We start from the raw sequence: 14,664 nt of genomic DNA on the forward strand, positions 1-14,664 counted from the left end.
GGCGGAGCAGGAAGCCGCCACTTCCGGCTCCAGAATGGGCTCTGGGGCACTTCCGGCGCCGGAGGCCGGACCTCCGCTCCCAGGGTCACCCCGGAAAGCCTGCCGCTTGGGGGTCCGGTCGGCCGGTAGTGGCGCCCGAACCGAAACTGTTTGGCAGGGGGGGTGGGCGTCGCGACGAGGTCGGGGTAACTGGAAAGGACCAGAGGTGATTGGAAGCCATTCCTTTGGCACCGAACACTTTATTCCACCCGATTAGACCCCCTTCCGCCTAGCCCCTCGGAGGTTCCCGAGTCGAGCCGCCGCCTCCTCCGTCGAGTAGTTATCTGACCCACCATCTGTTTTTGAATACTTAGTAGAAAAGAAAAACACTATACTATCTTTCACCGAGCGCCCCGCAGCGGGCGCCACGCCCAGGGCCAGCGCGGGGGATACAGCAGTGGACAGACTTGTTCTTGCTTTCAGGGAGCTGAGCCCGGGAGGGAAGACGGGCTGTCACGACGACTTCAGTGCACCGTGGTGAAGGGCACAAAGGGGGCACAAAGGGGGCACGCGGCGGTCCCAGGGGACTGACCTGGTCTGCATCCCAGGGAACAAAGCTCTGGGTCGAGGGGGTGGGGAGCGGAGGAGGGAAGGAATAGCCCTCGGTGTGACGAGCCTTGAGAGAGGGGCTGGAGGGTACCAGGTGCGGTTGAAGAGATAAGCAGTGGCTCTAGCGGGAAAGGCATGTGCCAGGGACAAAAAGAATGGATTTGGGCTCTAGAACACAGGTTCTCGAAGTGTGGGCCCTGTCCCAGAGGTCCCTGAGACTATTTCACATGATACACAAAGTTAAAAAACTATTTTCATAATGTGATTTGCCTTTTTCACTCTCATTCTCTCAAATATGTACTGTGAAGTTTTCCAGAAGCTACAAGATGTGTATTTACATTGCCCTCGCTACTGATGGAATGTGCTTGGGTATTCTGTTTAAACTTTCCTCAGCTTTAAGTTCTAGTATGATAAATGTCTATAGCTTATAACCCACACGAGCAAAAAGCTCTTTAGAGTCCTTGATGATTTTTAAGAGGTCTTGAGACCAAAAATTTTGGGAACCACTGCCCTAGAGCTCTAAGAAGGTGAATGCCATCGATTTGTGTCTGTAAAAAAAGCATTCCAGCCACTCAGTGGAGAGACTGAAAGGAGCACGTGACAGATGATGGTGGCTTCCCCAGGATGGTGGCGAGTGCCCTCACTGTGCTTTCTGGAAAAGAAGTAAAAATGAGGTGAGGAATTTGAGGTTTTAGAAATCCAAGTGAAGTGCTCATCATTGACCCAGAGATAAAGAAACCATCATGGACACAGAGGGTGGGAGAAAAATGGAGCTAACATCTGTTTTCTGCCTGGCAGACACTGTGCCAAGTGCTTTTGCTCCTGCATCTTCCAAAGGGGATGCACTATCTCCTTTAATCCTCCCAACAGCCTTCTGAAGGCTCCACTGTCCAGTGCAGTAGCCACCATCCAAGTCCATTGAGCATGTGAAATGTAGCTAGTCTGAATTGATATTTGCTGACAGTTTAAAATAAACAACTGTTTTTGAAGACTTAGGACAGAGAAAAACACTTAAATTTCTTATACTGATTATATGTTATAATGATAATATCTTGGATGTATCAGATGAAATAAGTGTATTATTAAAAATTTTACCTGTTTCTTTTTACCTTTCTGGATGAAAAAGAGATCCTCAGGAAAGCAGCCTCACAGGGTGACCTAATCATGAATTCCTAACTGGGCGGGTCATGGTAGGTAGTCACGTCACAGGCATATAACTTCTTTAGTAAAAGTCATATTTGCCTTAAGCCAGCCTGTCTATTGCTTTTGTGAATCTAGGTTAACACACCTTTGAAATAATAACCACCCTCAAGAAAGCACATAATCTTGTAAACTATCCTGTAATCCCATCCCTGCCTTGTTTTTTATTACCTTCATGTAATCCTTATGTTCCCTCCTTAATTCCAAATGCATAAAAGAAGCTGCACACTCTCATTTTGAGGAGCATTTGAGATCTTGCTTCCTGACAATTGTCAGTTTGGTTCAAATAAACTCATAAAAATTCTCTGTGGCCCTGGCTGGGTAACTCAGTTGGTTATAGTATAGTCCTGATTTGCCAAAGTTGCAGGTTTGATCTCTGGTCAGGGCACATACAAAAATCAACCAATGAATGCATAAATAAGTGGAACAACAAATTGATGTTTCCTTGCTCTCTCCATCTCTCTCTCTCTAAATCTGGTAGGGAATCTTTTTTCTGCCAAGGGCCATTTGAATATGACATCATTTGAGGGCCCTACAAAATTATCAACTTAAAAATTAGCTATGAAAAAAGCTCTCAGATTTATTGAATTTCGAGTCCTGCCTGGGTTTGCCTTGGCAGGACCAGACCAAATAACTTCGTGGGGACATTTCCCACCCATGATCTAAATTTTTCTAAAAATTTGTTTTAAGATTTTTAAAAAATTCTCTACAGGTTTGAACAGTTTTTACATCAACACCTGTTAATATTACTACTAGATTGATTGTTTATTTTCAATCCTCACCAGAGGATATTTTTTCCATTGCTTTTTCAGAGAGAGTGGAAGGGGGAGAGAGAGAGAAAGACATCAATGTGAGAGACACATCGATTGGTTGCCTCCCACATGCGCCCTGATGGGCCAAGCCTGCAACTGAGGTACATGCCTTTAGCTGGAATCGAACCCTGGACCCTTCAGTCTGCAGGCCAACGCTTCAACCACTGAGCCAAACTGGCTAGAGCAAAGTTGACTTAATTTTCTCTTACTCTTTTCTTATAAACCCAACCGTGTTTGAGCCTACAACTGAGGTACGTACCCTTGGCCCAAATCAAACCCGAGTTCCTTCAGCCTGCGGGCTGACGCTCTAACCACTAAGCCAAACTGGCCAGGGCTAGATTATTTAAATTTACATATGTGGCTTGCATTATATTTCTATTGCACAGCATTGCCTAAGTTATTATTTTTATCCCTACACCCAAGGAAACTGAGGTGTAGGTTAAATAGCCTGTTCAGGACTTCAAGCCCAGGTCTGTGTGAATTCCAGGCTCTGCCCTCCATGCCAGCAGCCTCCCTCCGTGGGTGAGGAGTTGGGGGAAGCAGATGAAATGAGGGAAAATCAGGCAAAGGTGGAGTGGTTACCTTCTCCTTTGACTCCTTGGAAGTACGCAGGTAGACAGCTGTGGAGAGATGGAGAAGGGGTGGGATGGCAGAGCGGTAAGGCAGAGGATGGGTGTGAGGCTTCTGGCAGTAAGCAGGGAATGACTTCCAGTGGCGGCTCACACTCACCTGCCCAGCCCAGTGCCTTGAGGAGTCCTAGGAGCAGAAATGCAGACAGGAAGAGGCCTATGCCATCCTCCAGGGAGGGTCCAGAGAGACCTGGCAGGAGAAGTGAGAGTGAGCTCCAAGTACCTTTCCAAGGCACCCCACCCCTTCTCGATCCCCTAGGCTCTTACCTGCCACCTCCAAGGTGACTTCAGCGCTGCGTCCCAAGGTGGGCAGGCTGGGATGGTGGACTCGACAGACATAGCGTGCCCCATGCTGGGAAGAGGTGACCGGGGCTGGCTGCAGGTGCCCTGAGAGGCTGACAGAGCCATCCGAGTGGTGGCGCAGCGCTGAGAGCCACCTGTGCCCCTTGGCCTCCTGAAAGGTGCCCTCTGGGCCTCGGAGCTCCCACTCCACCTCCAGGCCCACAGAGGGGTAGAAGTGGGACACAAGGCAGATCAATTCTGGGGGTGCCTCCCCAGGGGCAGCCCATACAAGAGGTGCTGGTGTCAGGGACACTTTGGGGGGCTCTGGGATGAGAATAGGAAAGGAGTATGGGGTGAGTCAATCTACATTGTTCTCCCTCAGTTTGCTCTCTAGCTTCCCCAAAACTAAGGGGGAGTCTGGGGTTTTTCTCCCAGGATGGTAAACCCACTGCTCCCCATTGGTGCATCACACGATTTCTCATGTCAAAGCCCTGGTTCTCAGGAACCCCTATTCCCTCAGATTTGGGAACCTTCATCCCAAAGCCCGTCAGATTCCCAGGGACCCTCCACCCATTACCTCTCTGGCTCCCAGTGACCTCAATATATCTCCCCCTCTCCCCCAGCATCCTCTTCTCCACCATCCCACCCCCTATCACGGTGTCCCCATAATCCCAGTACCCACCCTCTACCCATGGGGACCCCAACTCACTCTGCACAGCAAGCTCCAGAGCGACCTGCCCTTGCAGGTATGACAGGTGTATGGTAGCCATATAGGCGCCCTCCTGCGAGGGCCGCACTGCAGGTAGCCAGAGGGTTCCATTTCCAGTCCATGGACCCCATGGCTCATTATCATCCCAAGCAGCAAATGCCACTGCCCCATCTCGGGCAGCTGGGATTTGCCCACTTAGCCCAGGAGTTGCAGCCAGGAGCAGGTGCCCCTTACCCTGGTGCTGGTGTCTCCACTCCAGCCCAAAGGGAGGGGGACCTGGGGCCAGAGATGCAGTGGCCTCTGGGGTGGGAGGCATGTAGGCAAAGCTCAAGTCCAGCAGAGCATCCTGTCCCAGTCGGGCTCGAGTGGTAGGGGTGTGGGTGACGACAGTCAGCACAGCTGGAGAAGATGGGGAGAGGAGGGAGTGGGAGAGGCATGAGGGAGGGAAAGGAGGAAACACTAGAGAAATGGAGTTAGAGGAGGACTCAACTCCAATTTACCTGCCCCTCAGAAGACACCTCCTTTTCTCAGACACCATCTCCCAGCCCTCCCTGCAAATCGCCTTTGCTCTGGGACTGGGTGGTACCCAGGGTGGCTGAGGGTGAGCAGAGAGGTCTAGAGGGGAGTAGGGGCAGGGAGTAAGTATAGCCTTGCAGGCTGCTCCGAGTACAGCCCACCTGAGTAGAGGGGACAGAGATCTGAGCGCACTTCTGACAGCCTAAGCCAGTCCAGTCTCGATGGACCCAGGCCCTTCTTGGTCAAGACAATGATGACTCATGACTATTGATCCTATGGTGCTATACAGAGTGTTTGCTGACTGGAAGGTTCTGGTTCTAGCCTACACCTGAACACAGGACCTCTATTCTATGCTCTACTCAGGCAGCTGTGCTGATTAAGTGGCTACCCTGGTTAATCCCAACTCTCAAGCTATTTAAGAGTTCTTGGGCCAGTTATTCACTTTTCCATGGCTCTGCTTCCTAATCTCCTAAATAAAGATAATAATGATGATGCTAGAACCTACTTCATGGGGTTTGTACAGGAGGTTAAATTATTTAATCCCCCTTGCTACCCAGATTTATTCAGTTCCTGATTCTGGATAACAAATATGCCTACATATGAAAGGCACTTAGCACAGTGCCTGGAACACAGTAAGTCTACAGATGTATTTGCTGTGATTACCTCTAACCATTTGCCAGGCTTAACAGCCCAACACAACAGCATCTCTGCAACATTCCCCACCCTGCTCCAATGCCCATCTCCCTGCCTGTGCCTTATGAATGATCAACACTTGGAGTCACAAGACTCCTTCCTCTCATTCATTCAACTAATATTTATTGAGCAGCTAGGATGTTCAAGGTGAGAACAGACTGGTGAATAAAACGGGTAGTCCTTGCCCTCAAATTGCTTCCAGTTTAATAAGGGAGACAGATGAGCAAATTGCCAAATATAATATGCTATGTGCTGTCCCCATCAGGCCCTAGTTCCACCTCCCCAAAAGATCTCACATCTGTTTCTAACTCAAGTTCTCATCAACATACTTTTGGACAATTAAAATAGCTTCCTCTCTGGTCTCTCTATCCTCAGTCTTTCTCTCCTTCAATTCATCCTCTGCACTATAGCCAGTGTGGCCACAAGTCTGATCCAGTCACTTGCCTGTTTAAAAATCCCAGCTACCTTGGAAACCAACAGGCATAGGCTGGAGCTAGATGGCCCAGGTTCAATTTCTAGCCCTGCTTCTTACAAGCTGTGTGTAAGTCACCTAATTGCTGTGTCTCAGACTTCTTCATCTGTGACATAGGGATAACATCATCTGTAGTTCCTATGGCTGCTGAGATGAATAAGTGAGATTATGCCTATAAAGTGCTTAGAACAGGACCTGGCATACAGAAAATGTTCAATCAATGTTAGCTGTTAAATATTTCCATTACTATCATCATGAACTGGGTATCTTGGGAAAATCGGCTCATCTGTATTTTCCTCATTAGTCCAGTGACCTGACCCTTGCTTACCTTTGGTAAGAATCAAGTGAAATAACAGGCTCTTTGGAAAAATGGTGCACACACACGCACAAACTTGTGATGGCTCACTATCACCTATGAAGCCCAGCTTTCAGGGTACTTGATAATTCAATCCTCTATCTACCTTTCTAGGCTTCTCTTGCGCCCCAAGAACCAGCCACATAGAATCCCTTTCTTGTCACTAGTAGAAAATCTAATCATTGGGAATTTCTTTGCTTTGGTCATAAGGTTCCTTCAGTTTCCAATGTCCCTCCCCATTTCCTCCCAGATATCTAAATACTCCATGTCCCTCAGGTCATTTTCACTGCAACTTCCTCCCAGAAATGTCTGGGTCCTCCAGGTAAAAGTCATATTCTTTCTCTTGTGATTATCTGTAGGTGATTTTCAATCCTAGCTTCTGAGGCCTACAAGGTTAAACTTCTCTTAACCTCATGAGATTGTTTTTGTTCAATAGAGTAAAAAAAGTAGAAGATGTCACTTAGTTTATCAAAATCCAGAAACATACTTTTGAATTGTTAAAAACAACCCACAGGATTAATAACAAAACCTGCCTTGGCCAGGTAGCTCAGTTGATCAGAGAATCATCCCCATATGCCAAGGTTTCGGGTTTGATCCCGTCAGGGCACATACAAGAATCAACCAATGATACATAGATAAGTGGAACAACAAATCAATGTTTCTCTCTCTCCCTCCCTTCCTCTTTAGAAAATCAATATTAATTAATTAACAAAAGAGAGATTTCACAGTTTAACCCCTAATCTAACACTGCTCTTTAGTATGGGTTATTGAAGCAATTTTAGCTCTGCAGCCCACAAATTGGTCTCTGTAAAACTACAAGTGTAAATACAGCAGGGCCAGAACAGTAAGAAAATTTCTGTTTTTGCAGTTTGTATAGGTTTTTGCTTTTCTGTTTTTTTTTAAAAAAAGGTGCCTGGCCAGTATGGCTCAGTGGTTGAGCATTGACCCATGAACCTGGAGGTCCCGGTTCGATTCCCAGTCAGGGCATGTGCCCATGTTGCAGGCTGAGTCCCCAGTAGGGAGTGTGCAGGAGGCAGTCGGTTGGTTGATGATTCTCATCATCAATCTTTCTCTTTCTCTCCCTTCCTCTCTCTGAAATCAATAAAAAAATAAATGGCCTTAAAAAAAAAGAAAAAAATAACTTGTACAAAGCATTACAAAAAAACTTACAATCAAATCTAATCAACCCTCTAGATGTAACTACCAAGTTATAAGAAATACGGAGGAAAAGAAACAAGGGAAATGACACAATGAGGAAGCATTTAAAACTCGGGGGGGGGGGGAGGGATTTAAGAGGCAAAACTGTTGCCCTGGCCTCAGCAATTAGAGTGTCAATCCACACACCGAAGTGTTTCGGGTTTGATTCCCAGTCAATGGCACATACCAGTTGACGTGTCTCTCTCACATCGATGTTTCTCTCTCTCTTTCTCTCTCTCCCCCAGCAATGGGAAAAAATATCCTCGGGTGAGGATTAACCAAAAATAAAAATAAAGAAGTTTAATAACTGTACAAGTAAGTGATGGGTATGTGGGGGTTCATCATACTATTCTCTCTACTGTTGTGTATCTTTTAGATTTTCCATAACAATGTTTTAAAAGAATGAGAATTAAATATCATTCAATGTATACTAATAAAATATATTTGTCAACAAACATTTTAACTTTTTCTTTTAATTGACTTGTGAGAGAGGGAGAGAGAGAGAAACATCAATCACACAGGCCCTGACCAAAGATCAAACCCACAACCTGGATATGTGCCCTGACCGGAATTGAACCCTCCATCTTTTGGTGTAGGGACAAATGAGCCACACTGGCCAGGGTGTCAACAAACATTTTTAAATATTTGATAAGAAATAATGTATATTAGCAAAACTGCCAATGATCTGTGTCCCTGGAAAGGTTCAATTTTTAAAACAAATTTCTCCCTGGTTGGTATGGCTCAGTTAGTTGGGCATCATCTAGTCAGCAAAGGGTTGTGAGTGAGATGCCCCCCCCAACCGTGGCTCGATTCCCCTGCCCCAGGAGGTATTTCACTTTCACATGGATTCTCTCTCCCCTTCTCCCTTCCTCTCTCTCTAAAAATCAATAAAATTATTTTAAAAACAAACAAATTTCATTTCCTTAAATCCCTAATCAAGCAGAAATGCTTGCAAAGGAAGACAGCACAGCAACTAGTTTCTCCCCCCAATGGTCTGTGAGATGCAAAGACCAGGCATTCCCAGGGCTGCACTTCTTTCAGGGCCCAAGTGACTCTCAACTCTACAATTATCCATGACAACTCTGCCAAGAACTTTCCCGAAACAGAATCTACATTATATCACTTTTGTGACCCTTATGGGGCCCAGGGCCATCCCAGAGATTCTGATGTAATTTGCCAGGAGTGGGACTCAGGTTTCAGTATATTTTATCTTTTTTAAAAATTGATTTGAGAGAGACATGTATCTCTTCCCCCCCACACACAGCCCTCACCCCTGCACTTGCTCCAGCACCCTGGGGATTGATCCAAAACCTGGGTCTGTGCCGCACCAGGAACCCAATCCGCCACCTCCTGGTGCGCAGGACAGCATTCCAACCAACCGAGCCACGAAGGTTAGGGAGTGATTACAGTGTATTTTAGAAACTCCCATGAGGATTCTTATTTGCAGCCTGGACAAACTACTGGGCCCTAATTTGTCCTTGGTACTAATAACTGTTTATTGAATCAGTGAATTAGTAAAAGGAGCTCCCTTGATAGCCACAACAACGGAAAGGCAGGTGGGACACAGCATCCACATTTTAGTTGTTAAACCCTGAGGGAAAAGGGCATTCTCGCCCCACTCCAGTGAAGCCAGTAGCTCTGGGAGATACTCCTCCACACTGGAGAGAGCCACTGTACCCAAGGGCAGTTTGCTTCTGCCCCTGCCCAGAGGTGGGGTGTGGGGAGCAAGAGTGGAGTTGTGCTGAGTCCGTTGCTTCCCTGGTCCTGCGGGTGATTCTCAATGAGGTGGGTGGCAGGGAGGAGGTACAGCGGAAGGGAAGTTGCAGAGCTAGGTTGGGGTTGACCCCCGGTCAGGCAGTGTTAACATAAAATCGCACAAAACTAAGGGAAGCTGAGGACTCTATCATATCCTCCCCCCTCCGCTGCAAGCAGGGTGAGCGCCCATGTAGCCCGGTCAGGTCTTCCCTATTCTTGCTTTACCCGCCTGCTCCATCTCAAGCCCCAGCGAAGAACCCGACTTGGGCCTCAAACCAAGTGGTCCGATGCAATAAGCAGTGGGAACTGCTTGCAATAGGAATCATCTGGTTCCCCGCCGCGTCCCTCCCGCCCACTCGAGCACACCATTTGGTGACCACAGCGTCAGTGCATCCCCCAAACGCCGCTGGAAAGGGGTTGTCAGGAAGGTCAATGCGCTGGAGCGCAGGCAGGAGCCTTCACTTTGCTGATGGCCACAGTACTGGATGTGGGCGGATGTGGGCACGGGTGGGACTCTAAGGCAGGTTTTTGACACAGGGTGGACCACAAAGGTGGAGGTGCCTAGCAAGATACAGATCTGGGAGGAGAGGAGGGAAAAGTTTCTGCTCTGGGGCCCTCTCAACCGCGTTGCCTTACAACTTTCTCAAGGTCTGGAAACCCCACCTCTCTCCAGAGCCACTGGCTTTACAAATAAGGAAACTGAGCTCGGATTGGGGAAATGACCCCCTCAAGTCCCCACAGCAGTCGCAGGCTGATCTACACCCTTAGAATCCACCCTTTTAGCTCCGCGTCCCCGCCCCAGCTACCTGTTGCCATGGTGACGAGCGCAGGCTCCGGCAGAGACTCGGACTGTGGTCGCAGGAGGCTGGAGAGGCTGACAACCCGGCTGGATATGCTGACCATGAGCCAAGCCCCGTCCAGGGCCCGCGGGCAACTCGGCTCCGGGGTCAGGCCCCTGGCCCAACGCGCCGAGGCGGGGAGCGGGACGTAGCGGCTCATCTCGCAGTGCGGGGCGGGGGCGCTCCCGGGGTACCGCCGCAGCGCCGCCTGGAGGGCGCCGGCGGGGTCTGTGGGGCGGAGGGAGAGCAGATGTGCTCGCCGCTCGGCAAGTGGTGGGCAGCGTCCGCGACATTTCAAACGCACAGCTACCCGGCAGGGAGAGATCCTGAAGCAATCCAGACTTATTTACAAAGGAGGAAACCGAGGCTCGAGGCGACCTAAGGGGGAGGGGGTTTCGGTGCGGGGTACAGTTGGAGGCGAGTCCGGGAAGACTCACCGTGTACTTTAAGGTAGAGCTCGGGGTCGAGGTCGGGCCGGGGCGGTGGTCCCCCCGGACCCTGGCGCAGCAGCAGAGCAGCGGGTCTCTTGGCCAAACGGCCCCCGCCGGCGTCCTCCACCAGCCAGCACTCGATCACCGCGGGGCCCGCCGACGCTGCGGTCACCAAGCCTGCGGGAGACGCGCGACTGAGGGGCGGCTCGGAAGTCGGGGGACCCGGCCTCCCACCACCACCCACGCGTCGGGCACGTGGCGGGGTCACCTTCCTCCGCTTCCCCCCGTTGGGTTCCAGGGCAGAGTTGCGGGGTTCGCTCACCCAAAGCCACAGCGAGGAGTAGAGACAAGGGCTTCATGGTGCCGCGACCTCCTCAGCCCCGAAGCCTCCTCTTCCCCTTTCACTTTCACTTTCTTCGAAACGAAAGCAGGAGGGGCGGCGGAAATCCCCGCCCCGGGTAGGTGAGGGCGTGGGAGGCAGGTGCTTCCTTCACTGGGGGTAGGGATGCCGGACCGTCCTCCCCAGGTCCCGCGGGGGTCCTCTGCAGGCCGCGCCCCGCCTCCCGAACGACCCGGCGCGCCCGAGTCCCAGCGCTCTGCCCAACCTGGGCTCCTCCTCCCGCTCCGACCCGGAGAATCCACTTCGAGAACCATTCCTCCGCCTTCCCCCACCTGGGCCGGGTCCCCAGCAAACACATAGGGGTTGTGAGAGGCCAAGTGAAACCAATAAATATTTTAATCACCGTTTAAAAAAAATAAGATTTAAAATAAAAACCTTGTACTCCTACGACTTCCTCCCTCCCTGTCTCCACTCCCTCCCCAATGAGAATAGAGGGGACCCCAAGGTAGGGGAGGAAGGATTAGGGTAAATATAAGGGGCACATTCTTGGGGGAGGGTTCTAGGATAAGGATGGGGCTTCAAGGCCTGGTCCTCACAACACAAACACAGACTTCAGATACAGACTACAATCACCTGACCCTTGACCCTGTGACTCCAGGATGCTCAACAGCTGCCCTCACCCCCCCCCCATATGCGCCATATTCTGGAACTGGGGCTTCAGTGTACCCCGAGCGAAAGGAAGGGCTTAGTTTCGGGATGCTTCGGGGGAGGACCGAGTGGATTGGGGGGGGGGGTGGCGCCATATGGTTCCCCCTCCATAATATATACAAGTCCATAGAGATAAGGAAGACAGTAACTGTAGTGGGAGATCACCTGGGAGGCCACGGCGCCCCTGGCTCGTGCTCCCTATTTCCTCTTACCTGAAAACTACCACCCCCCTCCCCGTAGCCTGCCCCTTTAGTTTGCTCCTCCACCTCCACTGAAGCCCATCTCCACTTTCTGAACGCCGGGTGGGGACCAGACCCGTCGGCCTGACGGGGGCGTGGCCCCACTAGCCTCCTCGATGTTGCCCCCGCCCACCCCAGGGGACTCTCTCTGGGGTGGCAAGGCTGGCCCTATGTGCCCCCCAGGTCCAGATACAGCCGCAGTCCCACCTCCACCCAGGCGGTGCCGGCGCTCACAATGTCCTCGGTGGCGCATGAAGCTGTCCCGCCACATGAACTTCTTGGCACAGACGCCACACTCATAGGGCTTGAGGCCTGTGTGTGTCTTCATGTGCTCCGTCAGGTGGTGCTTCATCTTGAACTTTTTGTTGCACACGGGGCAGTCAAAGGGCCGCAGGTTGAGGTGCATGTTCACGTGACGGTCTCGCATGCTCTTGTGGGAGAAGGCCTTCCCGCAGTGGCACAGAAAGATCTTATTCCCATCCCCGCTGCCTGTCCCTCCAGGGGTCCCACCAGCACCACCTGGGACACCCAGCCCTCCTGTGGATGAGCCCCCTAGAGTCACAGCCCCGTGTTCAGCTTGGCTCCCTGGCTGCTGGCCTGGACCCTGTGAGGAGGACGCAGATGATGGGAAGACTAGGATCTGGTTACCCTGCACATCCACAGGAAGCAGGGGCCGTGGTGGGTGGGAGGGGGCATAGGAGGAAGGGGCCGGCCCCCCGGAATCATCAAGCCCTGCTCCAGGACCCCCACCCTCATAGGGGCCAAAGTCATTGGAGGACTCACAGAAATTGACCTGCTCCTCTCCCTTGCCTGGAGGCTCAGTCAGGGTCCGGACATCACTTATGCTAAGGGTAGCCTCGGGTCCTCCCCTTGCTGGAACCCCGGACCCACTCCCTAGCTCTTCATCTTCATCATCCTCACAGGTCAAAACCAGATCTTCCTCCTCCTCATCCTCTTCCAGATCTTGGTCTTGGGGAACAAGGGGTGCTGCTGTTGGGCAGTTTCCACCCCGCTTTACATATATCCAGTGTTTCTGTGGCATGGCACTGGGAGGTGCATAGGTAGGCCGTCGGAGCCCAGCCCCAGAAACCACCGCACCCCTCCCATCTCCACCGTCATCACACAGCTCATCTGCCTCCAGGAGCAGCTTCCCAGAGGTAGCACCCCCACTGCCAACCACAGGGGCTGGGAATACAGGGCCACCTCCACGGTGCTCCCCGCTGCCCACTGCAGGAGCTGCAAATGCCTCTTGGGAGGAAGATGAGAAGTCAGTGGACTCTCGGGGGCTGAAGTAGTTGCTGCTGCTAGGGGATTGATTCTCACTGGCCCGACTGGAGGCATGGGAGCGCACAGAGCCCATTGTGGCCGAGGCTACACTGCCCCCACTCCCTGATGGGACTCCAGCACCAGGGACAGTGACGGAGGTGGCTACAGCAGTAGTGATGGTGGTGGCCGAGGTCCGGCCTTCTCGAAGCAGTTCAGTGCATTTATCCACAATGTGCCACATTTGGAGTACAGAACCCACTGTGAGGAAGTTGACAATGTCAGCAGCAGCCATACTGAGGCGACCAGTGTAAGCTGAAGCGAGAACAGTCTCGAAGGCACCTGGGTCCATAACACTGGGCAGTGAGATGGAAGTCATGCCCTTGAGTAGGACCTGGTCGTGAAAGTAAGGAGAGGAGGCAGCCAGGACAGCACGATGAGCCCTGAACTCCCGGCCCTGCACTCGGATGGACACATCGCAGAGCTGGCCCTGTAGCCGCTGCTGATTGAGGGACTCCAGAAGGGCACTGGTTACCTCCGGGAAGGACACATGTACCACTGCAGCTGCAGGCAGGGGCAGTGGGGGTGGGGCCAGAGACAGAGGCAGGGGGAGTGCTGCCCCACTTGGAGACAAAGGAGATGGCTCCATGGTGTGGAGGGAGGGTACCCCCCCAGCCACAGGAACAAGGGAAGGAGGGCGGCTGGGGGGGGGGGTCTCTGGAAAGAAAAAAAGAGAAGAATGATAACATCTCATAATGAAACAGTCCTTTACAGTTTAAAACATGTTCATGCCCATTACTTGAGTAACTCCCCACAACACTGTGAAGTAGATATTCCTCTCAACCCCACTTGATAGGTGAGGAAACTGAGGCTAAGAAATACTAAGATGATTCATGGTCACAGCCAGCAAGTGGCACTGCCAGCAAACTCAGTTGTGCTTTCCTTGGAGGTTAGAGAAATAGGTACTCTTTGGGAATGGGGTAGCTCCCATTGGAATTTCTCATTTGCCAGAGAGCCTGACTTTCCAAAATTTACCTTTTTGATGTTTTGCGCCCTTTTCTTGGGAGGGGGCAGGTCTGCTCCGTTACTGAAAACCACCGTCTCCCCCACGTTCCCTTTAGGCTACGCCACGGGCTCTTTCGAGGGTCACGCCCCTTTTGACGCCCCCCCGCCCCCCCGCGCTCAACTCTAGCCTCGCGCCACACTCCCCCCCCCCGTCAAGACCCGCCCTCAGGCCCCTTCGGCCCCGCCCTTTTCAAGAACCACCCCTGTGGCCTTTTAGGCTCCGCCCCTTGCCTACCTCCGCCCACGCCGGACCGGACCCCGCCCCCGCCTGCTCCGCCCCAAGAGCTACCTCGACCTCCTCTCCCACCCGGAAGGTGCCCCCCAACCCCGCGCGTCACCGCTTACCGGGCCGCGCGCCCCCGGGCCCCCCCCGCCCCTCACTCGGCCGCCAGAGCCGCAGCCTGAGCCCCTCCCGCCGCCATCTTGCGCCGACTCCCTCCGCCCTCCGCCTCCGCTCCGCCTCCTGCCCCTCCGACTTTAAAGGCACAGGCCGGCACCCCGCCCGTGCCGCTGGGCAATACTCGGCCGACTCGGTCACTTCTTTAAAACACAGCTGTTTCATTCCACCTTA

At 52.1% G+C, this 14,664-nt stretch overlaps 2 protein-coding genes across 2 annotated transcripts; both read right to left on the reverse strand.

The window, feature by feature from the left end:
* Positions 1–205: 205 nt before the first annotated feature.
* On the reverse strand, positions 206–11,091 carry TAPBP (TAP binding protein). The gene is made up of 8 exons (XM_081140452.1): positions 10,801–11,091; positions 10,485–10,655; positions 10,015–10,275; positions 4,221–4,619; positions 3,497–3,835; positions 3,330–3,419; positions 3,183–3,220; positions 206–1,240 (listed from the first exon to the last, which is right to left on the reverse strand). The coding sequence occupies exons 1-8, from the start codon at positions 10,835–10,837 to the stop codon at positions 1,229–1,231; spliced, it is 1,347 nt and encodes a 448-aa protein (XP_080996578.1). The 5' UTR covers positions 10,838–11,091; the 3' UTR covers positions 206–1,228.
* Positions 11,092–11,196: 105 nt separating this feature from the next.
* Positions 11,197–14,496, reverse strand: ZBTB22 (zinc finger and BTB domain containing 22). The gene is made up of 2 exons (XM_081140451.1): positions 14,439–14,496; positions 11,197–13,743 (listed from the first exon to the last, which is right to left on the reverse strand). The coding sequence occupies exon 2, from the start codon at positions 13,675–13,677 to the stop codon at positions 11,776–11,778; it is 1,902 nt and encodes a 633-aa protein (XP_080996577.1). The 5' UTR covers positions 13,678–13,743; positions 14,439–14,496; the 3' UTR covers positions 11,197–11,775.
* Between the last annotated feature and the right edge of the window lie 168 nt (positions 14,497–14,664).

Source organism: Miniopterus schreibersii (assembly GCF_964146895.1).
Source record: "Miniopterus schreibersii genome assembly, chromosome: 6".
Lineage (NCBI taxonomy): Eukaryota > Metazoa > Chordata > Mammalia > Chiroptera > Miniopteridae > Miniopterus > Miniopterus schreibersii.

Excerpts from the sequence above, each read along its gene's own strand:
- TAPBP (XM_081140452.1), bottom strand. The coding sequence starts at position 10,837 with ATGAAGCCCTTGTCTCTACTCCTCGCTGTGGCTTTGG. Across the intron at positions 10,276-10,484 it reads GCTCTACCTTAAAGTACACG|ACCCCGCCGGCGCCCTCCAG; the intron begins GTGAGTCTTCCC and ends TCCGCCCCACAG. Across the intron at positions 3,420-3,496 it reads AGTCACCTTGGAGGTGGCAG|GTCTCTCTGGACCCTCCCTG; the intron begins GTAAGAGCCTAG and ends TTCTCCTGCCAG.
- ZBTB22 (XM_081140451.1), bottom strand. The coding sequence starts at position 13,677 with ATGGAGCCATCTCCTTTGTCTCCAAGTGGGGCAGCACTCCCCCTGCCT.